Source organism: Triturus cristatus, chromosome 6 (assembly GCF_964204655.1).
Source record: "Triturus cristatus chromosome 6, aTriCri1.1, whole genome shotgun sequence".
Lineage (NCBI taxonomy): Eukaryota > Metazoa > Chordata > Amphibia > Caudata > Salamandridae > Triturus > Triturus cristatus.
Genome location: NC_140589.1, coordinates 1,391,634,647 through 1,391,660,481, shown reverse-complemented (window position 1 = coordinate 1,391,660,481; position 25,835 = coordinate 1,391,634,647). Strand labels below are relative to the sequence as shown.

Sequence of the window (25,835 nt, the reverse complement as noted above, 5' to 3'; positions counted from 1 at the left end):
TAGTTGATGGCTTTTGGCCTTCCTCTCGAATTTTGAAATTTTTTGGGGCTGCTAAGCAGCTCTCCACTAAGAAGGTATACCCCTGCCGTTGGTAAAAAAAAAGTAAAATATTGTACAGGTCTATTGACCCTCTTTCTGCCTCTCTATCTACTATTCTTTTAATTCTTACCCTTGCCCAGCATGGCTCTGCCTTAGGTTCTCTCAAGGGATATCTTTCTGCTTTGTCCGCTTTCTTGCAGTTGCCAGACCAACCCACTTTTTAAGTCCCCATTTGTAAATAGGTTCTTAAAAGGGCTTGTACTTGTGTTCCCACCGATGCCCTTTGTCATGCAGCAGTGGGACCTTAATTTGGTCCTCTCACTTCTCATGTGTTCTCTTTTCGAGCCTTTGCACCATTGTCCTCTGCATCTGCTTCCCATAGACAGCCTTTCTAGTGGCAACATCTGCCCAGAGGGTGAGAGAATTGCAGGTTTTATCATGCAAGCCTCCCTACATGATAACATTTTTGGATAAGGTGGTGCTTCACATCCGAGCCTCATTTTAACCAAAAGTGGTAACCCCATTCCATCTGGGTCAATCGCACCGCCCACCTTTTTTGCTCCTCTGCATCCCTCTTAGGAATAAGAGTGTCTCCACCGTCTAAACCCAAAAAGAGCTTTGTCGTTCTACCTTGATGGCACAAAAGAGTTCCAGGTGGACGACCAACTGTTTGTGGGGTACGTGGGAGCAAAAAAAAGTTGGGACAGTGCAGAAACTAATTATTTTCTCTTTCTCTGCTTTAAGATCTGCTACACCCTGGCAAGAAAGCAGCCCCCTGTGGGCTTACAAGCTCATTCCACCAGGGGGAAGGCTGCGACCAGTGTTTGCTCGGGGTGTTCCAGTTCTGGACATCTGTTCTGTCAGGCAGCAATGTGGGCGTCTCTGCACACGTTTGCCAAGCACCACTGCCTGGACAGTCCAGTCCGCAGGGGCATGTATTTTGCCCAGGACTTTTTAGTGTGAAGATTTGTTATAAGTCCACCGCCAGGATGGTATGGCTTGGGTATCTATTCAAAGGTATGAAATCTGCAGCTAGAAGTCTCTATCAGATAAGTTACCTTCTTAAACGTATTATCTGGTAGAGAATATCTAGCTGCAGATTCCTTACAGACACCCATGCATTCCCGCTCTGCGGACTCCTTTCATAAGGCTAGGGTTGATACCTTTCAGGGCCCTAGTTGTGACAGACAACTCTGTTGACTTCATGGCTCTGCGCATCTGGCGTGGAAAAGTGAAAAGTAACCGAAGTCCACACGTCTGGTTGGTGCCTATATAGGTGGTTGCGACGTCATAACCGACGCCAAGGTAGCAGACATCACGCGGAGCCAAACTGGGCCCCCCCCACTGTGCGCAGGAGTACTGCTCGCGCAAATGTTTCCGGATCCGGCCTGACATCTGGAAGATTCAAAGGTAAGGAATCTGCTGCCAGATAGTGCGTTACTGAAGGTAAGAGGATGTGGCCTTATAGCTAGAGCAGCTGACCTCGACGCTGGTGGACCGGGTTTGAGTCTCGTCAGGGACGCTCAACATCCTGTGAGTCTGGGCAAATCACTTAATCTCCCTGTGCCTAACCCAAAAAAAAGTGTCAGACTGTAAAGCAAATGGTGCTTATGTGAAGCGCTCGGATACCTTCAGGTCAAGTTCGCGCTATATAAAACTCCCCAAAAAATAAATAACTTGTTCTTCTATTAAAAATTACTTTAAGTCCATCTTCAGCAATAAGTTGGGTTTAATGTGATAAGTCGATATCTGTAAGTACTACATTCGGTGGTCCAAAATTGAAATTATCACTTAGGGTGTGGGCTAGTGAAACCCCATGTTGGGCAATGGGACCACAAGCCTTACTACAATGAAAACTACAATTCCGTGATTTCACCGTCAGGACATGTAAAGCTTAAATTCGACATGTCTGTCTTTTTAATATCTGGGACCCTGCCTTATGGACATCTAAGGCCTACCTTGGGGGGTAATTTATTAATCTTAATAGGAAAGGTATGGACTTGACAAAAAGGACTATTTTGCCATGTCAAGTTGGCAGTTTAAAAGCTGCCTTACTGGGCTGCAATGGCAGACCTAAAACTACGGTTCACTTTGTCACAGCAGTGGTGGCCCAGCTAATGCTGCAGTCCACTGATGACGTTTAACTTACTAGCCTGGAGTATGTTACTTACCATATACTAGGGACTTACAGGTAGGTTAAATATGGCAATCACGGAGTAACCAATTGCACATAGACTTTAAGGTGTCGGAACACATGCACTATGTCCAGGTCAGCAAGGCCTAGTGCACTTCAGTCAAAAACCAGCAAGCATCAGTCCAAAAATGTGGACGGTGATCACACGGAGATAGTTCATAATAACTACTAAAATGACCAGGGGACAGTCTTGTGTTTGTGTCCTCTTTGACTAGCACATTAGTATTTTATTCTGCAACTGCCTTACATACAAAAACTATGCTTCCATCTATGTGTATGCCATATGTGCTTTGGTCGAAGGGAGGAGTATCTGGACCAACAGTGTAAGAGTTGCATAGAAGTTTGTCCTGGCTGCCAAAGATGACTAGAATCTCAACACCAAGCACAGCAGACAATGTGACATGGGATGACATTGCAGCTAAGCGGGCCAATGTAGACTGTGTGTGGAACAGAATGTAGGGGACTTTGAGGCATAGGCAGCAGAAACTAGAGAAACTAATTTGGAGTGAAGTATGGGAGTGAGGCATAGGAAGAAGGCATAACTCCTGACTGCATGCTCCACCTCCTAGGCATCCCTTCACCACTGGCTCCCCCTTGCATGCGCTGGCTCTTTTGATTCACCTTTCTGACCTGTGGTTTTTAAATTGCCCTTTAAGTCCCCTAAGTAGTCGGACTAGGAAGAGCCAAAACCTCTAGTTGCAGAAGAAACCCAGACAATTCACTAATGCACTGTGCAATATCACTGAAGTCATACACTCCTGCGAAAAGCCCACTAAACTGTTTTGATCTGGGTGGCAAATGCCCAAGCAGGTGAATGGTAAGACATTCTGCAAGGGACTATAACTCCCAGCAGCAGAAGCACTTAAAGTGCTCACAAATGACATGGAGCATACCAAAGGACTGGAGGACGAGGGCAAGTTGGGGAATGGTCCATCTTAATTTCTAGTTTGTTTCTTGCTTAATGTTTTGGTGGTGGGTTGTCTTTTGGGACCTTCCATATACACAGCGATGCAACAAAGTTCACCATCAGATGTGGACTAGATCTGGCCGACTCACAGGGCAAATCGAATTCATAGTCTGTGGTTATTAGGTGCTACGTCTGGATGAGAACCACTGAGTTTTCAGGGCATGTCCAGGCATCACTCATAGGCATGCCCTTTGGTTCTGACTTCTATGGTGACGAGGCATACTCTGGCCCAGGTGTTTCGGCCTATCCATGGCCCCTTGCCAACCCCAGTCCGCCTTCTGCCATTTTCTTGGTTAAGGAAATCTCACAGCCATTTGAAACTAGCCATCATATGCCAGAAGGCTTCCTATCGTTTTTGCAGCTAAGGACGCGGTTCTTACAGACCATGTGGAGCCACTAGCCAGAGGTCAACCAAGCACCCACCTCCCCCCAAAAGCAGCCACAGCCACCAAACCCCTTTATTTTCCCTCCTCCCAACATGGGTATCCAATGGGGGGGGCAGGATACACCACCTGCTCTGCTGGCAGCCGATAACATCTGACATGGGTTTTGCCGATAGCCTATTTGGGCTACTCCATCTCCTTTCTCGGTACCCCTCCACCCATGCCTACTTACGATCAGCTGATGGAGGACCAGCTCTCCTTGTTCTTTTAGTAAGTGTTGACTCTTGGCCAAGGGAGTCATCAAGATGGTGCCTGCATCAGAAGTAGGTTGCTAGTCCAAGAAGGATGGAGGCCTTTGTCCTATTCTAGACCGGTGTCGTCTTAACTTCATCCTGAAAAATTCAGATGCTTGCACTAACTCTTGTTCTAGCTGCCCTGGAGTCTAGATGGTAGCTTTGGACTTGCAGGATTCATACTTCCAAGTTCCCGTCCTGCCTGCTCATAGGCTTTGCTTGCAGTTCAAGGTGGACCAAGAGCACGTCCAGTGTTCCATGGTCCCTTTCTGCATCACCATTGTTCTGTGGCTGTTCACCTAGGTGATTATGGCTCACCTGCAGAGATCAGGGGTGCCATTTTTCCCCCGATCTCAAACTGGTTGTTGTATGTGGGCTCGTCCCAGGCTGTCGTCTCACCTCCAGACTCCAGTGGGTCTCCTGCATTTGCTTGGGTTCACTATAAACATGAAGTCACACCTGACCCCTTCTCAGATGCTGTACAGTGAAATATAAATCCCTAGGCAATTATGAAGTTACTAGTGTTATAAATCTCTAAATATATATGTACATTAGATACACATTATTTGTGAACTCAGTGTAACATTCAACAAATTTAAAATTACAATTTTAATTTATGGTAATTAAAAAGCAACTGTAAGAAAGTGGCTCTGTATATACTACACCAAAGTAAGGTTCAGTGTGCAGAGTCCACAGTCCCCAGAGGTTTCGCAGAGGCTAAAGTTAGATATAACCTTACTCTCTAAAGTGGTAGCTTGGTCGAGCATAAGGCAGTATCGGAGGACAGTGTAAAGCATTTGTTTTACACACGGTCAGCAAATGGTCTCGCACTCAAACTGAACTCTAGGCCTATTGATTTGTATATAAAAATATATAGTTTTATTTTGGAACCACAAGTAGGTATCAAAATACTTTCTCCGAATTAGAGGTTTTAGTTAAATACTTTCAATAAGCAATAGACTTTTAAATGCAATAGTTAGTTGCATCTAGGTGAGGGGAAAAAGGTCCTCATCCCTTACTAGTCATATAATAAGCATGTATCGTTCTTGTGCTGTTTCTGGCCCAGAAACAGGGGGAGAAGCCCCTATCCCCCTAATTTGAAGTAGGATTTGTTCGGTGTGTCCGGGCGAGAGTATAAGAATTTTAGGTTGATTAGGATAAAATATCCAATTGATGCAAGTAGATCAGATGATGATGGTAAGATGTTTGTGCTTTTATTTGTCTGTAAGAAAAGAACAGGGATGGTACAGCCAACACGTGTCTCGCCCTCTAACTGGCCATCAGGCCTAGGGCTTCCTCAGGGCGGCTTGTCAGGTAATGGGATATCTTAGTAAGCTGGAGGGTTTGTAAACCCGACGATTCTCCGGTCTCGGCTAATGCCAGGTTTCGATGGGTTTCTGCGGTTGTGATGGCCAGTTAGAGGGCGAAACACGTGTTGGCTGTGCCATCCCTGTTCTTTTCTTACAGACAAATAAAAGCACAAACATCTTACCATCATCATCTGATCTACTTGCATCAATTGGATATTTTATCCTAATCAACCTAAAATTCTTATACTCTCGCCCGGACACACCGAACAAATCCTAAATGCAATAGTTAGTTGCTTTGTAGGTTCAGTGCAGGGCACAAAGATCTAGCACTGGGATCTCTCCTGATAACAGGTGAATAATTTCGTTTTCGTTGATAGGGTGATTTTTAGTGAATATTTCAAAGTTTCAAAACTCAACACTTAGAAGAAATTCCAAGTGAAAACCAGTCCATGTTACCCTATGGAGAAAAAGTGAGTTATCGGCTGTCGGGTAAGTACTCGACTGGCAGAGAATGTTCTGGGCATAGACTCAGGGGTCTCCTAGGGTCAGGTAGGTACAGTTGTTACACTCTCGGCGGCACAGGGGTAGCCGGGTGCAGAGTAGGCCCAATGTTAGCCTATGGCGGGCAGGGGACCTTTGGTTGGTGACTGCTAGCAGGCAGGCCATGCGGCTGTGGGCGCTGGGCTCCTGGTCACTTACACAGGGCAAGTGGGGTAGTAGAATAGGATAGATGCTGCACTTCCAGGGGCACTCGGGCGGCTGGGTGCAGGGTGCTTTTGAGCAGTCGGGCGCTCAATGTATTCCAATGGGAAAGATGCAAGATGAACAAAGGCTGCAAGCTCGGGGACGGAGATTCTTCAGGTGAGACCACCACTTAGAGAGGAAAGTTGGCAAGCTGTAGGTTAGGTAGGCACCCAGTAGCTGGGCACAGGAGGGTGCCGGGTGTAGGTGTCTTTTGGCGTTGGGAAATCTTACCGTCTGCTGGTTGCGGTTGGGGGGGGGGGGGGGGGTACCCGGAGTTGAGGCGTCAGGAGCATCGGAGGTTCCTTGGGTGCTGGATTCTTGGTCACAGTCGCCGGGGGGGGGGGGGGGGGGGGGGGACGTCCTTGTGGTCTTTGTTCACTCAGGCACAGGCCGGGCTCGGCGGGTGCAGTGTGTGCTGATTCGCAGTTCCTGGCTTGGCACCAGGGGTTGTTGCTTGTTTGAGCAGAACCACTGCTTGTGGCAGTCCCAGTCTTTTAGAGGAGCAAGGCAGTCAGGTCCTCTGGGGTTTTCGAGGTTGCTGACCACTGGAGACACCGGGATTTAGCAGGAGCAGGTTCGAGGGTCGACAGGCCTGCAGGGCTGGGTCAAAGTCAGTTGGTGTCCTTGTTAGCAGCTGCACGTCAGGTCGTCGTTCTTCTTGTTCTTCTTGGTAGTTTCGGACTCTGGATCTGAGGCAGGAAGGTTCAGGGTGCCCCTAAATACTAAATTTGGGGGTGTTACAAGTAGGGAAAGGTCAGGGACCAATGGGTCTCTTCCCTGGGGTGGGTACACCTCCTATCCTGCCACTCTCCAGTGGGAGGAGGGCAGGAGCCTAGTCCTGATTGGGTAGGGCTCCCTATCCTCAAGATGGCGAGAGCCTGGAGTTGTGCTTCACCTCGCCTCCCCCACCTGAGGGGTGGGGTTGGCAGAGGCTGGCACTCCCACTTTCCTCACTTTGGTTTTCCCACCGATCTTCCTGCCAGAGTGGGGGTCAGAACCGGTGGGGGCCAGTTGCGGAGTACAGCAAGTGGCCTGGAGAAGCTCACAAAGGCGGCATGCCTTTGAAGCTTCCCCTGCCCATCCTGGGGGAGGAGACCTAGCGCCCAGGATGTGCATTGTTGCTGACCCACGAGAGCGTATGGCTCTCTACCCAGGGCTCCAGTAACATGTCTGCTGGGTGGCAACCTAGGCAGCCTCGGTCAGGACGCTGGTTGTTGGTTAGGTTCAGGGGGAATCTCCAAGATGCCTTGTCGTGCATTTTAGATTAAATCCCACACTGGCATCCGTGTGGGTTTAATGTGCTGAGAAGTTTGATATCAAACTTCTGAGTCTTCAGTGTAGCCATCATGGTGCTGTGGAGTTTGTGATTGCTATCTCCCAGCACCATATAGTCTTAATGGCAGCACTGCACTTAGTGCCCAGGAATGGACCTGGGTACTGTAGGGGTACAGGGCTCATGCACCTGTACCCACATTACTGGCATAGGGCACCCAGCTAGAGGGGTGACTGGGGTATGCCAGGGCAGTGTTTGTGGGTATGGCACACAGGGATGTGTGCCATGTCGACTGTTTTGTTCTGCAACAACACACTCAGCCTGCAAAGGCTGTGTGTGTGTGTCAGGGTACAGGGCCTCTAAGGGTGGCACAATAAGTGCTGCAGCCCTTCGGGCCTTCTCTGGTCACAGGGCCCTGGGTACCATTTACCAGGGGCTGACATGTGGCCAGAGATGCCAATTGGGTTTAGACTTCAATACAGTTAGTTTTAAGGAAGGAACACAGGCCCTGGGCACCTGATTGGCAGGAGCCCAGGGCACACTTAAAGTACATAAGCAATTCAGCAAAAGGTGGGGGGCATACCATGCAAGAAAGATGGCACTTTCTCACCTCAACGTTTATTACAATCTTGAAGTCAATTCATAAAATAACTCTTCATACTGTTTTGTATGTAGTTAGCATGTGAATACATATACATTCAATTATATACAAACAAATTTTCTTCAATGAACACTTAAAATACATAGACTAAAACCGTGGCAGCAAAAGGTTTGTCTCGTACTCCCTTTTCTCTGAGCCATTCTGGACACAGTGCAGTTTCTCGCCTATCCTCTGGAACGGCGAGTCCAGGATATTCAGGCTATACTGATTCAGCTGTCATCCTGGGTTTCAGTGAGACTGACTGAGGCTGCTGGGCCTCATGCTTGTGACACATGCCTGCTGGCGCATGCGGGCTCTGCAGTGGGACCTGAAGTTCCAGTTGACGCAGCATCAGGGGAACCTCTCTGACATGTTCCAGGTCTCAGAGGGTACTGCAAAAGGTCTGCAGTAGTGGTTAAACAGCAAGTGGGCCAGCAGCAGAGCCTTCTCCCTTCCCCAACCAGATCTGACAGTAGTGACCGATGTCACTCCTGGGATGAGGCGGCCATCTGGGAGCAGTGGCAATCAGAGGACTCTGATGTGGAGTCCGGACTCTGATGTAGGACAATCTGTTGGAGCCCTGAGCAATCTGAATGGCATTGAAAGCCTTTCTCCCCTCCATAGGGGAAATGCTAGTGCAGGTGCTCACGGACAATACCACAGACATGTGGTACTGCAACAAACAGGTGGGGTGGTGTTGGGTTGTGGAACCTTTGTCAAAAGGCCCTGTGTCTCTGGACATAGCTGGTACGACAGGGGTATTTCCCTGTTTCAACACCTGGCTGGCTCTCTGAATGCCAAGGTGAACAAACTTGACCCTTGATGCCTAGTGGATTACAAATGGCGTCACCGGCCAGAGGTGGTGGAAGGTCTTTCAACAGTGGGGAGAGCCTAGGTTTGATCTGTTCCCCACCTCCAAGAATGCGTAATGTCTGCAGTTCTGCGCACAGGAGTTTCCAAGGCGGCTCTTGCTTGGAGATGCTTTTCATCTGAAGTGGAGCTCTGGCTTACTGTATGCCTTTCCACCCATACAACTCCTCCCCAGAGTTCTCAAGAAGATCAGGAATGACCAGGCCCAAGTCATTCTTGTGGCTTCAGACTGTGCTCAGAGAATTTGGTTTCCTTTGCTGTTGATCGTGGCCATCAGTCCTCTGATCAGGTTGCCTCTGATCTTGCCGAAGGTAGTAACCCCATTCCACATAGGCCAATCAATCACCTTGCCTACCTTTTATGTGCCACCTCACACCTCTAAGGAAGAGGAGAGTGTGCTCAGAGTGTCTTCTAAAAGAGCGGCGTTCTACCTTGACTGCACAAAGCCTTTTCAGGTGGACGATCAACTCTTCATGGGATGTCGGAGCCAAGCAAGGGAAGGCCATGCAGAAACGAACCATCTCCTGTGGGTTATACTTTTCATGAAGATTTGCTATGCATTGGCCAAGAGGCAGCACCCGGAGGGCTTGTATGCTCCTTCCACCAGATCAAAGGTTGCAACCACTGCGTTAGCACGTGGAGTTCAGGTCCTGGATATTTGTCAGGTTGCATCGTGGACCTCGATGCACACATTATCCAAACATTACTGGTTGGACAGTCCGGTCCAACTTTGCCCATCCTGTTCTGCAGGACTTTGTGGTTTAAATCAGGTTTGCAGTTCCATTTCTGGGGAGGTATTGCTTGAGTCTATTGTAAGGTAAGGAATCTGCAGCCAGCAGTCTCTATTTGATGAATGTTGCTTACCTTCGGTAAAGTCTTATTGGGTAAAGAATGTCTAACCGCAGATAGATTACCAACTCACCCATCCTCCCCACTCTGCGGGTGAATTCCTGGGTATGGGGCTGTTCCCGTTTCAGGGCCCTAGTTCCACACACCAAATAGTCAGTGGAGTTCGTGGCTGTGCTTCTAGCGTGGAAAGGCGCAAAAAGAAACGGACGTCCACGTGTTGGGGTGGCTCCTAAATGACAAGGATTACTTCACTTCCAGTGCGGACATCAACACGCAGAGCCAATTAACACCACAAACCAGCACACAGGAGTACTGCTCGCAAAAAATGTCTTGATCCAGTCTGACACCTGGGGATAATTATTTGGTAAGGCATCTGTGGCTAGATAGGTCTCTACCAGATAAGGCGTTGCTGAAGGTAAGTAACTTGTTTTGTTACCCCAGCTAGGGATGATTAGCCCTATCCACCTCCTGCAGTTGAAAAGGGGAGGTAGCAGAAGCTTGAAACCTTGTGCATCCTCTTTCATGGCTAATTAGTTTGGTATGATGCTCTTTGTAGTTTTAAGGACACCCGATTCTCTCCTTGAGTGCGAGTCCTAGCCATCCAATCAAGTGTGTATCTTTTATCTTCGTCGTTCCCTACCTAAAAATGTTCATGTCTCCACAATGAAGCCTACTTACGGGCTCATGTTGAGCAAGAAATCAAAATGTCTCCAAGGGGTCCAAACAAGTCACCTTCGTCCCAATGTTATCACCCAGCACCTCAAAATGGAGTACATCAAAGGGATAAATAGCGGTTACATATGGGCTAATCATGACTGGGTCTGTTTACATTTTTGCACCTGCAAGAACATGGAGTGAGTGAGACTCCTTCCCAAACAGATGAATGCCCTTCTCTGTCCACAGAACTGGGTGAAGATCATATCCACTAACTACTAATCCGTTCTCGTGGTTACTACGCTATTCACAGAATGTTCTGTGAGGCAAACCTGAGTGCTTGGATTACGAAAGAATTACTTGATTCTATTTTACCTCCCGTACATCCTCAACCATTTCTTCTAATCACCTTTTGTGGATATAACGGGAATACTGGAAAATATTCAAGCAGTCTTTCAGTACAGTGAATGCACAGCGTAAAATTAGAATATAAACGGGTATTTGGGTACAAAGGTCTGTGCCTATATCTTCAGTTGTAACATCCTTTTTATTCCGTTTTCAAATAGTTTCCTGGCTTTTTTTTACACCCACATCACAGAAGGTGGTACGCAGTCTGCTGCGCGTAGGTAGTGCACTCTGGGAAGAATGCAGGAGGTTGTCCTTCCCAGAAACCAATCTGGAGAGAAGATGCATTGGAACCGATTTTTGCTGGGCTGCTGTCATGTAAGCTGGAGGTTCCCTGCTGCTCATTACCCACCTTCCACAGACGTTTGTGAGATTGCCCTCCACAGCCCAGGGAGTGCAAGGGTGTGAACAGTGTCCCTAGAAGCAATCCCTTTCCTTGGACGCAAGTTAAGTCTGTGTCTGACCCTCCACTGAGTGTTGTGGTGTTCCCGATCATCAAATGTATCCAGGGGCCTTGGTTTTCTCACTGGTTGATTTACTGCTTCAATGAGTATTTTGATCTGTGCACTTTTACTATTGTACCTTCATTTCTACTGTAAACAGATTTTTGATATCAGTATTGTCTTTACAAAACCTCCCAACCCTGGCTGGACATTCACATCTTAATTCCAACTGTTGTACTGTTCCTAGAGGCAGCCCTACACTGCTTTCTTTGAGCTAGGCCGTGACTATTTCCATTTCCTTAGAGTTGAGGGGGCTTCGGAGTGCCCCCTTTCTGTTTAAAACCTCAGTACACGGTGGCCTGGGGAGGGGGGCACCAACACGCTCAGCTCTTCATAGCGGGCTGTGGTCTCTGCCTGCAGGGATATGAGGAAAAGCCTGACCAAGTACCGCCTCCCAGGTAAACCTGCTCTCTGGGACAGAAGTGAAACTGCAGAATATTAAAAGTAGGCACTATAAGTCTCGTATCTGAAATTCTTATAATGTTTTTGTGCGATTGAGTGGACTGGGGGATATTGAATAATTACTACTTGGAGCGGATTGGCAAAAATAATCTGCGAGCTGCACATTGGAGAACCTATTTCAGGTTGCTAGTTCTGGCAGTTGGCCTTGGCAGGAGCCCTGCCAGTAGGGATGCCTAGCTGCATAAACAAAAATGAAAATACGCCGTGGCAATTTAAGATGTTTAAAGCTTCGTGTTCCCGCCCATGCCAGGTATCGGATCGGAATTGTGAGTTACACCATCATAATCAACCAACGCTGTTTTAGAAACCCTGTCATAAATGTATCATTTTATGAATATTTGTCTGGGCGGCAGTACTGTGCGTTATACACACGGCTCTGTATGCCTGGTCTTACAATAGACACGTTAGGGCAATAACCATGTGCTCTGTTTGTTATCCGCGATGCAAACGCCATTGTAATTGCTGTCCAATGTTCCCATCTAACTGTACACCAAATGTCAGTCAGTGCGCGCCAATTAGTGCCTATGTTGCTAGGTCACCACGGTCAATTGAAAACGGCATCAATAGAACTTGAAAAGGTTTCTTCCTGATCAGACCTTCTGACATATTGAGCAGAATAATGGAGGAGGAAAAAAGACCCAGGGCCCCTACCCTAGATTCCGAATACTCCGCAGGAAGAATTCATTTGCAACCTGCAATTAACGGGGGAGAATGGGCTGTGGAAACTGTCTGGACGTTTTAGAAACCCCTTTCTCCTAGCCAGGCATGTTTACTTTTAGGATAGTGTCTTCGAGGTAGCGGCCTGGTCAGGGCCAGGTTTTGTTCAAAAATCTGCATTCGAGGTCATTGCAAACACACTCGAGGACCTCCACGGCCTCTTTTGTGTCTTGGTTTGTTAGCACATTATTGCAGGAACCGATTGCGTCCCAATGCCATTTAATTAGATGCTGAACTTAATTTTATAAAATAATATGCTTTGCTTCTCAAAAATAGAAGTTAATATTCTTTCTTGCAGTAGTGTTGCCTTTCTTTTTTTACTTTTTTTTATTTTATTTTTTTTACACAACTCTTCCCTTCCTGATATTCCTAAATTGCAGTTTGTGGTTGGGTCGTTTTTTCTTTTGAATGTCTTTTAATCTGATCTTTATATGGTAATTTGTTACTCAACTTTTTTTCTCAGAAATTTCGGGAATGATCCTTTGATGTCATGGAACCGCAGTCTACATTCCCAAAGTTCTTCATACCGCCAAGTGGACCAAGGCAGACCAGGTGGTTATCCGCCAAGAAGGGATGATCGTGGGGACCGAGATAGACAGGTAAGGAACTGAGGTCAGCTGGGGTCTGTTACAGACCTGAATGTGTGGAGGCCTGGTGTCCCACCCAATACCCTCCAGACACCATGCGCTGTGGTCAGTTCATTTGAAAAACAATCAATTTCCGAACACCATGTCTGGGTTTCCTAATGCATGGAAATGTGGTTTCATAAGGCGTGTTTGCTGTACTATCTTTACATCCCACGTTAACTGTTAAGCGCCCAACCATGCGTCAAAGGTTGCATGTGCATAAAAAAAACCTACATATCGAACTACATCTAATAATCTGGCACTTTCTGGATCAACCAACAATAGCCCTTGGTTAAAGGAAGTTGCATAAAATACAACGTTTAAAGATACTGCAAAGAATTGGCTTTTAGTTTTTGTGTACACCTACTAAAACGCCCAAGTAAATTAATCAAAATATTTTGGAATATAGCAGAAAGGGTAAAGACCCAAGCAATAAAATTGCCCGGAGTTCGTTGCAGCAGTTGTAGCCTTACTTCTTGATATGAAGTGTGATCTTGGCATTGATTTGTTTGTAGTTTCTCTCAAGAAAACATTGTTTAAAAGTGGCTTCCGTTTTTGTGCTGTAATTCAGAAAGAATTGATACTCGGAAACAGTTGGTGCTAGGGGGTGGTTGATGCCTTCTTCGCACTTTCATTATCTGCATGTATTTTAAATTTGCCCTGTCCCTGAAGGGTAAAGCTACAGCGAGATCTGATTGGCTTTTACAACCCCATTTTTAAATTAGGGCTCAAATATAGCTCTAATAAATAAGCAATTGCTCTGTTAAATTCACTTGCTACAATAATCATGTGACCATCACATGTACTAAATACTTGTGGTGCAATGTGTAACTATTGCCTCCTGTGATGGGCATGGGCCAAAATCCTGATTTGTGATCAATCTTTCGCCTGACCTCTAGCCTCTCACTTGTAATCGGTGATCAGCATTCGTATCCACTGGTTAATGTAATCCGGCCTCGTGGCCCGGGCTTGGGGTACCATTCAGTTTGAGGTCGCACACACTACAAGTGAAGCCGGCTGTAGCAGCAGCATCCTTTGTATGAGATGTTAGCACATCTGTAAACAGTCCTTAGCTGTCCCTGGCACCTTTTGTGTTAAAGTTGTGTACAAACTCTGCTATTTACTGTGTCTGCTATGTTTATCTAGTAAACTCTTCTGTTTATTTTCAGCCATATAATTCTGGAAGGAGTTACCCCTTACCACCTCCACCAGGAAGATACAACTGGAAATAGCCTTGCGATGTCCTGCAGGACGTGTAGTCAAGAAGTCTGCATTTTTAAACCCCATTTGAAAGTGTCATCTTTATAAAACACCAGTGTCCTTTTTAATACTTGATTTAAGTATTTTGTACTCAAGGTATTTTACTGGTTTCTTGTGTACTTTAAGTGTATAGCTGCAGTATGTGATGAGGTATGTACTTTGATTTTAGAATACAGTGGGTGTTTTTTTTTTTAATCCCTGCTTTTGTCCACTAGCAGAAGCTAAACTATGTTAATGTGTCACCAGTTTGGACTAGGACTTGTAAAATAGCATTCTGCTGCAATATGCTAAAATCCTGAGTAGCTGTTTGCAGAGCAACAGCTTGTTTTATCTTAGACGCTGTACTATGTCTGTTTATGTAAGAATTTGATTTTCTTTTTCTGGCTTGTTTTATAAAGATGATTCAACCTTTTTCATCTTGTGTCCTTTGTTCCAGTTGATAAATCAATTCTTGTCCCTCAGGTGTCTTTAAAGTGTGGAGTCGACTACAGGGTTAGGATGTGGGTTTTCAGGTCCAGACGCTGCTATGTTGCTCTCTGCAGGTGTTCTAGTCCTCTGGAGAGCGCCTGCTTCCGTAATCCCGTTGTGTGTGTAGTAATGGTGTGCAGTGACTGTGCAGCATTCCCTTTATTACAAGACGTCTGTGCTGCCCGCCGGTTAGCAGTACCAGTGAGTGAGAAGCTGGCTCTGCTTGAACCCGTCCGTGTGTATGCCAGTTATTTCCAGGGCAGTGCCACTACTAACCGATGCACCTACTTGCTAGTCAGTGATGCACTGTTAGGGATAAACTATATATGTATTTTTAAAACTATCAAATTAAGGAAAAGTGCTCAACTCCATTAAACACAACATTTCATTTGCTACATAAGTCCACCAGCTTCAAGATGCTTTGCCCACTCTGGCTTGTAAAGAGGAGCTTGACCCTGGTGTAACGACTACTAAGGTCTGCCTCTGCAGTTTACGCCTGTAGTCAAGAAGTGTGAGCCTGGTGTAACGGCTACTAAGGTCTGCTTCTGCAGTTTACTCCTGTAGTAAAGTGTCAGTCTGCTCTACCTAGACTTTGCAAATGGAATCATACTGGCCACTGACTTATCTGTTCATTTACTTCCTAGTGATTAATTTTCTCAGTCGACATGTTATTTTGGTAAATATATTTTCCTGGCACAGAATCCTAAATTTAAATATTATGGAATGGTCTTATTTTGGACCGTGGTATTCCAGGTGCATATTACGTACGGTTCATTTTTCATTTTTTGCAGTTTTATATAGCGGGAACTCGACCCCATGGCGCCATACATGAGCACCAGTTGCATGACAGATGACAAATTATTATTTTTTAGGCACAGGAAGATGAAGTGATTTGGCCAGAATCACAGGGTGTTTGAGCCTCCTGACAAACTCCAACCTGGTTTCCTAGCTTCAAAGTCTGCCGCTCTAGCTGTTAAGCCACATAAATATAAAATGATTACCATTTTTTAGGGCATTAAATGTTCTGCGCATGTGACCATTTGCGTTATTCCGAGTCGTAGCGCTTTCGGAATCTGAGCCCTTTACATTCTGGGATTCTGGTTAGGTAATGTATGTATTTGTATGACCTGCTAACAGTTTCATGCGTTTCTGGTGCCCTCTTACAAGAACATCGCTTTTAAGAACTAGATTAGTGTGCAGCCAATCTAGGGATGACATTTTGCTTGCCCTCTTTGGTGCACCCTAGCAGCCTCTGTGTGACTGGGGGCATTCTAGACCGTCCTATTCACACCCATTTAAACCCCCCGGCATAGGGGCTATCTGTTCTCATAAATAGTAAATACGCACGTGTGTGTATGTATATATGTGTGCACACACACACACACTTTGTCGGTTACGTAGTCATTGAAGCACTGTGTACTTTCTGCCTTTGTCCGAGAGACTATCTCAAGTCTGTTATTTTTTATTTTTTTTGTTCCCGAGAGTAGTTTAATTTTTCCTGGTGTCCAGTAAGTGGCAACAAGGCCTCCTGCTCCATTTCTGCTGCTGCCCTGCAGATAATGGTTTTCCTACCAGGGATGTGCGTGGAAACGACGGTGATTTGGGGTGTTCTTGCGTCTGGTCCTATATTGTGGAAGTAGCCACTCTTAATGTTTACCGACCTGTGCCTTAAAATGATATGAAGTCATTCACGCAGTGTTCGGACTCGCTGCTGCTTGAAGTGGGCCGGGTGTTAGGAAGCACTATGTAGTTGAGACCCTTCTCCACTAGGAGTGCGCCATTTCCGGTCCCAGCGGATTGGCTCCGAGGTACCTCCTGCATTCCGTGCCCTCGCATTCCATCTCCCGGCATTCCTTAGCTTGTTAATGTCGTTAGAGTATTTTTTAAGCGACCTAATGAAGTGAAACGAATGCTTTTTTTTTTTTTGTATCCACTCGCTCCTACTTGAATAGCTGTCCTTTATATTTCTCGTTTTCTGCCGCCTTCCGCGGTGCTCTTTTGGCGTTCGGTTGCGCTGTAAATGAGTTAGTTCCCTGCTACCCAATGTATCTACCTTGGAAGGGCCGGTTTCTTGTCACGCGAACCGACCCGGTGCCCTTCAGCATGCAACAGCCTTGATCACGGGCCCTTCAAGCAGCTCTTGCTGCTTTCTGTGAGGTACAGCTAAGCCTCCTTTGGGGGTCCTAACCAGTTTAAATGGTCTTCGATATTTCGCACGTTTTCATGTACTTTGCAGCAAGCGGATGTTCCTCATACGGGGAAGGATGTTGGTGTCCCTGAACTCCTCGCAGCGGCCTCTTCCGGTACACTGCCCGGTTTCGTAGCTCTGAAGCCGCCGGTGACGGGCAATTGCAAAACTACTTTAAAAGACCATCTCGGTTCACTGTCCTAGAAGGATGACCGTCCTTTAAAATTCTACTTTTTATTTTTGCACACCAGTGTGGGAGAGAAGCAAAAAGTGAAAATCCTGACCTAGCAATAGATACCAAATCATTTTCTGCTGGCAAAGGTTTCCCCGATTAAACTGCAGTCAGCAGGGCCATGGGCACAGTCCGTGTACAGATGGCACCAGCCTGAAAGAATCCACTGGCGACTGAAAAACTCACCCGCAGGAATTTAAGTTAAATGTTCTACATGTAGTGGGTGTGTGGCATAACACAAATGAGCCAGGTGTGCTCCTGGGAAGTTTATACAACATTTTCTGGTCACTTTCCCTACTTCTCTGCAGCTGTGAGATCAAACTTCCTCGGAAATATACCGTTTTCTTAATCTTATTGTTTTAAATGTCATTAACAGCGACCCTGAAATACACTTGTGAATAAAAGTCTTTCCTCTTGTTTTTTGTTTGAAGGGGGAAAAAAACCTGTTTTGCTCCATGAAATCTGATGCTTCACACTAAAATATTCACCTACGTTTTGAATTGCTGCTACAGATGTGTGTTGTGCATGGATGTCGCAGTATCTGGGCGCTTAAAACCACATCAAACAGAGCACTAAAAAACGCAATATTCACAACTGGTAGAACAAAATTATTTATAACTGAACTAGCGAACAGACATCAACATATCCAACCCTTTAAATAATTAAACTTCGAAGTTGAAAAAAGGTCAGTTTTATTGGCCTACAAAGTGAGGGGCCGTTTCACACAAAACAGGAGACCGGTAGGGGTGCAATGAAAGTTCACTGTACACAGGCTGTGCTGAACAGCTCGAGTCGTGCTCTGACGTCATTTAAATACATTACAAACTGAAGACATGATCTGATCTTAAAAACAGTACCTCGACAATGAGAAAACAAGTCATACCATCATCTGAGCAAGCCTGTTGAATAAGGGAGTTTAAAAACCGTGTCCTCTTGCCATCACTAATGCCGCTTTGCCTGGAGGGGTTAAAACAGGTTGTGGGTAACTGGGGGTGAGGTTTTGCAACACAGTGCATGTTTGAGGCCATTAGAACAATATTTAGTAGAATATTGCCAAAAGAGATGCAGCGTCCCCATTTCCCCGTCCTAGATCGCGTTAAAGCACCGGGTACCACGTGCTGACTTTTTTATTGGATAATGTCTGCTAAGTGTCCCGGATGTCTGCAAAATAAACGCACACTTTGTTTAAAATATAATGTTCGGCCATCCAGTGTGTTCAGATTTGTTTGATAACTTAAGTGCATATAATCTTTAAAACCAAATGTGAAGATCTACAGATTAATAAATGTTTTTGTTTGCTAAAAAGATTTATTAAGATGGGAGCCTTTGCCCATTTCTTCAAAATAATCTGTTTGTGGGATGTTAAACAAAAAGATTCCCAGTGAAGTTTACAAATAGCTCCATGTTGGGGGGTATTAAAAAGATGCAGTGGGCAGCTTGTCCAGGCTGCATGCACTTGTCACCCTCTTCAGTTAATGAGTTTCACATACTTCACGCATGTGGCTCGCACTAATCATGGCCGGGCCTCTTCCTACCCGCCCGAAGTATCAATGCCGCCACTGTGTCTATTACAGAGCTCCGGCGATATTGAGGTTTATTTTTTAAAGCAGTTGGGCGCTGTTTAGGATGCAAAGAACGAAGATGACCTATCTTAGTCTGTGTTCAATTTTTTAAAGGCCCCTTGAAGCCGCCATCTTGTTTGTAAACAGTTGCTAGCCTGTGTTCTGTTTATGGAAGAGTGGCGTGTAAGTGGCTAAGATATTGTCCACAACTAAAGCCTTTCAGCTGGCTTCCCTCTGCTTTCGAAAACAGACTAAGTCGTCTTCAAAGGGGTGGACATATTTTTGGAAATTTCGAAAGCGAGCCATTTCGCCTAGAAAACTACTTTGCCTACTGAATAATTAACTATTCGTCTGCAGTGTTTAATCTGTGGTGTTGTTGTTTTGGTAAACTTATTCCTGCTACGATCCTAAAAAAGGGCGCCTAGGCCCGGCTTTAACCCGTGCTATTACCGAGTGTCTGTAAATTACATTTGATCATACGCATACATGAATTGCTTATTTAATTTACAAGATTCTCATCACCTGGTGCCAGGTTGATTTTTAGAACTGAAAATTAAATGGCCTTTACTGAATTAAATTTGTTTAATGCAGTTGAGTATTCGACCAGTACTCTCGGTCGTAACTTGCCTGCGCTAAAGAGCTTTTTACTCCTTTCCTCAGTTATGTTTTTTTTTTTTACACTCTAGATGACATAGGATTTAGATGCGTGTTTAATAGTTCTGTGGGATCTAACCTAAACAGGCGTTTGGCCCAAAATAAAACATTTAAATCGCACCCTATTAAATGAATTCCTGTATGCGATTGAATAACGGACATTGCCTAAATTCGTGGTACTTGTTCCCACTTGGAGCAAACAAGCTCCAAGTTGGACCTGTCGGGATTCTAGCATTGTTGACAGCGACCTTAAAATACGGGGGAGGCTGTCTTACCCAGAAATATAATGTATTACAGCTATTTTGTAGTGCATCCAATCATAACTGCCTATTTTGAATCTGTAATGTATGGAGTTTATGTTGCGGCTGTAAGGTTTTCGCTGGAGTTTTGGGTAAGTGATGCACGTGTCTGAGGCAAAGCCTTTAGTAAATGTCAGTGGGGGGTTAGTATCAAAGGATTGTTTTAAAATTAAATGGCGTGGGGCTGGGATCGGCAGAGGCGGAGCTTTCCAACATCCGATCAGGTCGGCTTGGGGTCGTCACTTAAGTCCAAGTCCGTCCCTACATGGGTCCTTACACCCCAGCTTCCTCAATCAAGTGTAACGAGCGCACCAACTAATGGTGTGGCCTCGTCGCCACTGTAGACGCTCCGACTCTTCCACTGGCTGAGGTCGTCTGAGAGCCTCGTCGACAGTGTTTTATCAACCTATATTTTCAATCGCACATTCGATTGTGCTTGGGAAGGCGAGTGACTTGTACAAATATTAATTCGCGTCTAGAAGAAAATAACCTCTTCAAGAAGTCTACTGCGAATTTTCCATTGGAGTCGAAGATGCTGACTTTCAAGTCTGAGTCAGTGGTCACGGGTGCGGCAGGGTTAGCTTTTGAGTAGTGTAACACGTGTGAAATGTTAGCCCACTTACTTCAGGTCACGGTCCTTTCATTAAATACCTGGAAAATAACGGATCTAGTTCCTTTAAAGGGGTAACCTCTCATGACATTGAACCCAGTGTTTTTGCTGCATTTGCAGGTTTAGCAATGTCCTCGCTCCCAATTAGGTGCGCTTCCCCGACAGTCACAAAGCGCGCACAATCACCACTGGTACATGTGGTGGGCCCACCGTGCACTGTATGTGGTCCACGCCGTGAGTGCGCGCACCAGGCCCGCTCATCACCATGTCCTGCCGTAGAGCAGGTTGGCGTTTACCATGCCGCTGCTGTAGTCGACCCCCGAGGCGTCCATCTGGGCCATGCCGGCTACCTGGCTGTGGATGGAGGGTGGGCTGGGGGACATGTCGTCCAGGTCTGGCGCCTGGTTCAGGGCGCTCACCTGCTGCTGGTGGGACGCGCTGCTGGAGGTCGGCAGCGCTACCCCGCTCTGCTGGCCCTGGCTGGAAGTAGCGGTGCTGGAGCCGCCCTGGCACGGCTTGCCGTCCTTTACCAGCACGGGCACTGCCACCCTGCGCGGGGACTGCTGCTGGCACAGGGAGCCGTCCTGCTGCTGCAGCTGCTGGCTGGCCTTGTCCTTGGCCTGGCGCTTCATCTTGTAGCGGTGGTTCTGGAACCAGATCTTCACCTGGGTGGGCGTCAGGTGGATCATGCTGGCCAGGTGCTCCCGCTCGGGCGCCGACAGGTACTTCTGCTGCTTGAAGCGCCGCTCCAGCTCGTAGACCTGCGCCTGCGAGAAGAGCACCCGCCGCTTCCTGCGGGGCGCCGCGTGCAGGGGGGCCATGGACTTGGCGGCCTCGGCGATCCCGCTCAGCGCGCCCATGCTGGCCATGTTCATCCCGCCGGAGGGGCCCATGAACCTGGAAACTGAGCAAAAGAGGGGTCAGTGAAAAACAGCCACGAAACCACCCACCGAACAGGAAAAGCAACAGCATGCATTGGTCACCAAGAGGAGCAGAGTGAAAGCAGCAGCACGGCCTGATCTGCAGAGGAGCAAAGTGAAAACAGCATGCGCTGATCTGCTGCAGAGGAGCGGGGTGAAGACATTACGGACGGATCTGCTGCAGAGAATAAAGTAATAAGCGAGCATGCACTGATCTACTCTCGAAGCAAACGGCAATGCGCGGATCTGTTGCAGATGGGAAATAACAGCATGCGTGATAAGCAAGGGATTCTCGCTGGGAAACTCTTGATCCCGCAACGTGTCTGTTTAAAACGAAAAAGTGAATTGAACAGGTGTTTCAAGGTGACTGACATACTCAAAATCTAATTAGCATATTTGGGATATGTATACACAGGCTGTAGCTATTGTTTGTTTGATATTTTTGTTTTATTCGTATGGTTTGTAACTTATGTGTTTAGTTGTCAGATATGTTTGCTGTTCAATTGCTCAAGGCAAATCCGTGACTTTGGAAATGTTTAGAATCCAAACTAAGAGTAAATTTCATCGTCAGCCGATGCACTGCAACGAAACATGTCGTGCTGTAAATAAAGGGTATTTTATAGAATAAGAGCTGCGATCCTGTGTCAAGCTATATTCATATTCTGTTTGTAAACCGATCTTATGGTCGGAGGGTTTAACAGTTCATATAGAAAAAAGAATGTTGGCCGACTATCTAAAGATTCTCTCGTTTCGTTTGTTGGCAATAATTCGTATATAAATGGAATTTCCCATAAATGTTTTCTTCGCATTAGCCAAATGGTATTTAATGCCATTTTAATCCATTTGAAATCTCGCTTTTAGTTTTTTTATGATAAAATTTAAAGATACGCAAAGAAAAGTAAATAAATTAATTTAAATGCCTCTGCAGATTTATAGAGAGATATACAATGGAAGGTATTTCTGTGAACACAGATTGAGATCTAAATACACATCTCAATATAACTGTAGCACTAGAGGAAATTCTAATTCCCTAGGACTGACAGATTATGGAGTGTTTTTTTTCCTTATCTATTTATGAAATCGATAGCAGGCAACCGTTAAATTAACGAAAAATTCGTTAGACCAGTAGACCAACTTTAGTAGAAATATGAAATGTCACAACCATTAACGTAAAACACGTGTTCCCAAAACCTACAGGAATTTACACCTGGAATTCATAATCCTTTTTGGGGGGTGGGGAATTGGGCTAGGGGTTGGCATTAAAATTTTGTATCTAATTTCCCTATGCGGAAAAATCGCTAAATTCGTTTCGCCGATCGAACTAGAGACGAAATTGGACGAACCGCGAACTTTCTGAAGTGCGAACTTACTTGTGGAGTACCTGGGGTCGGGGTTGGCCCCGTACCAGCTCCCGGCCGCGGCGCCGCCCCTCACTCCGTCCTGGTAGCCGGACAGGTCGCTCATGTTGCCGATGGCCCCGTTGCAGTAGCCGCCCATGGCCCCGTGGCTGAACTGCGAGACCCCGTGCGGCATGTGGTAGGTGGCGGCCGTGCCGTGGCCCATGGCGGCGTGCTGCTGCATGGCCGCCTGCGGCACCTGGCCCTGGCGGTAGGCTCCCAGGGGGAAGCCGCCCGCGCCCTCCATGCCGCCCAGCTTCCTGTAGCTCTCCTCCATGGGGCTCAGGATGTCCGTCACGGAAAAGGGCGTCGTATGCTTGGGGCTCAGCGACATGGTTCGGCGGCCGCGGCAGGTGCGGGAGCGGCCGAAGCCAGGGGTGGGTCCGCCCCGCGCTGCCCTCTCTGCCGGCGGGCGGAAGGGGGCGCCTGCTCCGGGCCCGCGGTGCTCTTATGTCGGGTTTACTTTAGCCGGCGCCAGGTTTACAGCAGACTCCCTGGCGAGGGCGGGGGGAGAGGTAAAGAACACGAGTGGGGAGGGGGTGGGGGGCTGCAAGGCAGAAAGGAGAAGAGGAGGAGCCATGAGCACCTTGCAAACAATGTTCATCATTGACAGCTATCTCCACACGCTACCGAGTGCGCTTAGAGCGAGTTAGGCTGACATCGAGCCGCTGCCTGCCTGTCTCCCATCCCTAGTCGGTCTAGGGAAGAGGGTGAGCACGTTCACGCCAGGATGGGCCTGTTGAGTACTCTGCCTCTCCCCCGTCCCACCACATCAATCAAACGAACGGCTCCCCAGTGTAACTGATGTAAACCGCACCTCCTGTGTATACCACAACAGGCCCAAATATCCTTTAACCCCTTAAAGTGGATGACATTTATTTTTTAGTTTCAGCATTGCACAGTCAGGGGCTTAATAGGTGCATACACGCAGTGATAGGATATGGAGGGGAATATATAATGATACCATACAGTTGTGTGCTGATTCTGCCCTAAAACATCCCGTATAGGGCTGCGCAGGTGGCGTTCAATAGCTCGTCGCCTTTCACATCACGGGGCCGCTGGCTGCATTTAATCTCGTGTGGGTTATTTAGATGTATAATATTGTGGGCACGGAGTGTGATACACACACAGACACACACACACACACACTCTCTCGGGCTTAGAGTGCAGGGAACTCTGGGAAGTTCCCAAGTTTTAGGCGTAGAACAACTTTATACGGAGCACCCTGCAACACCACCCATACGTCAGAATTGTTTTCGTTTGTGAAGTGTCCGTGCTGCTGTTGAGTGCGCCACATAAAAGTGCTCTCTGCCTGAAACTTGGGAAGTGCCAGAAAGTGGTGTACTCACTTTTGGAAACTGTAAAACAAAAGTTCATTGCATCTCGAAGTGAATTGCCTGGTGACTATTGGCTTCACAATCCGAAGATCTGGTGCGGCTACCTCTGTGAGGATAGTTCACAGGTTACGCTAATTATATATATATATATATATATATATATATATATATATATATATATATATACACACACACGCACTGTTCAGAACCAACTGAAAATATATATTTTTCCGAATGCTTCCGATGGGGGACGTCGAACAGTGCTTGTGTGTAGGTCTTGCGCGTGACCCCTCTCCACACAAGGACGCCGCACTAGCATCGAGTGCGAGCCGCCGTCTCGGCCACAAGAGCCTCTTGTGAGCCGGGGCTTGTGGCTGGCTGCGCGCAGGGCTTGTTTGGGCTTTAGGTGCTTGTCCTGCAGCCTCGCTCCTGTCCTCCGCGAGTAAAGGAGCTCCCGGATCCGGGCAGCGGCGACAAGTGTCTCATCGGGCCCTGGCCTTGTAGGCGCGAGCCAGCGCCCTCGCGGGCTTCCAGTGCCGGAGCGAGGGGCCCTTCCCGTTCACTGAGCGCTCTGGAGGAAGTAAAGGAGCGCTTCCCGCTCACTTGCTGCCATTGAGAGTTCTGGAGGAAGTAAAGGGGCCCTTCTCGCCATTGAGAGTTCTGGAGGAAGTAAAGGAGCGCTTCCCGCTCACTTGCTGCCATTGAGAGTTCTGGAGGAAGTAAAGGGGCCCTTCCCGCTCACTTGCTGCCATTGAGAGTTCTGGAGGAAGTAAAGGGGCCCTTCCCGCCATTGAGAGTTCTGGAGGAAGTAAAGGGGCCCTTCCCGCCATTGAGTTCTGGAGGAAGTAAAGGGGCCCTTCCCGCTCACTTGCTGCCATTGAGAGTTCTGGAGGAAGTAAAGGGGCCCTTCCCGCCATTGAGATTTCTGGAGGAAGTAAAGGGGCCCTTCCCGCCATTGAGAGTTCTGGAGGAAGTAAAGGGGCCCTTCCGCTCACTTGCTGCCATTGAGAGTTCTGGTGGAAGTAAAGGGGCCCTTCCCGGTCACTTGCTGCCATTGAGAGTTCTGGAGGAAGTAAAGGGGCCCTTCCCGCCATTCAGAGTTCTGGAGGAAGTAAAGGGGCCCTTCCCGCCATTGAGAGTTCTGGAGGAAGTAAAGGGGCCCTTATTGTTCCCTAACGGCAAGTGAAAGTCCAGGAGGACGTCAATGGGCCCTTCCCCCTCACTAACGAAAGTGAGAGTCCTGGAGGGGTCTTTCTCACCCAATGGCTACGGATGAGTCATGGAGGGGCCCCTTCCCGCCCTTTAACCGTAAGTGAAAGTCCAGGAGGAATAAAGGAGCCTTCCCGCTCACAGACCGCATTGAAGTTCTGGAGGAGGTCAATGGGCCCTTCTCGCTCACTGACGGAAGTGAGTCCTGCAAGGGCCTTCCTCATCCACTGACCTCGGATGGTCTTGGAGGGAGTGCAGGAGCCCTCTAACGGCAAGTGAGTCCTGGCGGAAGTAGATCGGCCTTTCCCGCTCACCAAGGGCAAGCGAGAGTCCTGAAGAAGGGAAGGGCTCTTCCCTCACTGACCACACCTGAGAGCCCCGGAGGAAGCCGAGTCCATCTCACTCTTTCACCGCAAATGAGTGATTCGGCGGGAGAAGAGGGTCTCTTCCAGCCACTAAGCACAAGTGAGAGCCTCGGAGGAAGCCGAGGGGACCTTCTTTCTCATTCACCAGAAGTGAGAGCCTCCCAGAGTGCGGAGGGGCCCGTTTACAAGGGAAAGCTCCGGAGGGAGCAGAGTGGTCCTTCTCACAGCACTCACTACCCACACGTGAAAGCCTTGGAGAAGAAGGGCCCTTCTCGCTCACTTATCACAAGTGCCCTGGAGGAAGCGATGGGGCGCCCCCGACAGCAGTTAGAACATCCTAGGGACAAGAGGGCCGTTCTCACCCACCGACCACTAGCGAGAGTCCTGGAGGAAGCAGAGCGGTCC

General features: G+C 47.4%; 2 protein-coding genes across 2 annotated transcripts in view; one reads left to right on the top strand and one right to left on the bottom strand.

Annotated features, from left to right (window-relative positions):
* XRN2 (5'-3' exoribonuclease 2) overlaps positions 1-14,601 on the top strand; it is a 398,081-nt gene extending 383,480 nt beyond the window's left edge. Inside the window, exons 29-30 of the mRNA XM_085612392.1 lie at positions 12,767-12,902; positions 14,099-14,601. Coding sequence (XP_085468518.1) covers positions 12,767-12,902; positions 14,099-14,161 — 199 coding nt within the window. The 3' untranslated portion in view covers positions 14,162-14,601. The remainder of the gene's footprint in view (positions 1-12,766; positions 12,903-14,098) is intronic.
* A 3,160-nt stretch (positions 14,602-17,761) lies between these two features.
* Positions 17,762-22,992, bottom strand: NKX2-4 (NK2 homeobox 4). Its single transcript, XM_085612391.1, has 2 exons — positions 22,493-22,992; positions 17,762-21,106 (listed from the first exon to the last, which is right to left on the bottom strand). Exons 1-2 carry the CDS (start codon positions 22,851-22,853, stop codon positions 20,463-20,465), a joined length of 1,005 nt encoding a protein of 334 aa, XP_085468517.1. The 5' UTR covers positions 22,854-22,992; the 3' UTR covers positions 17,762-20,462.
* Between the last annotated feature and the right edge of the window lie 2,843 nt (positions 22,993-25,835).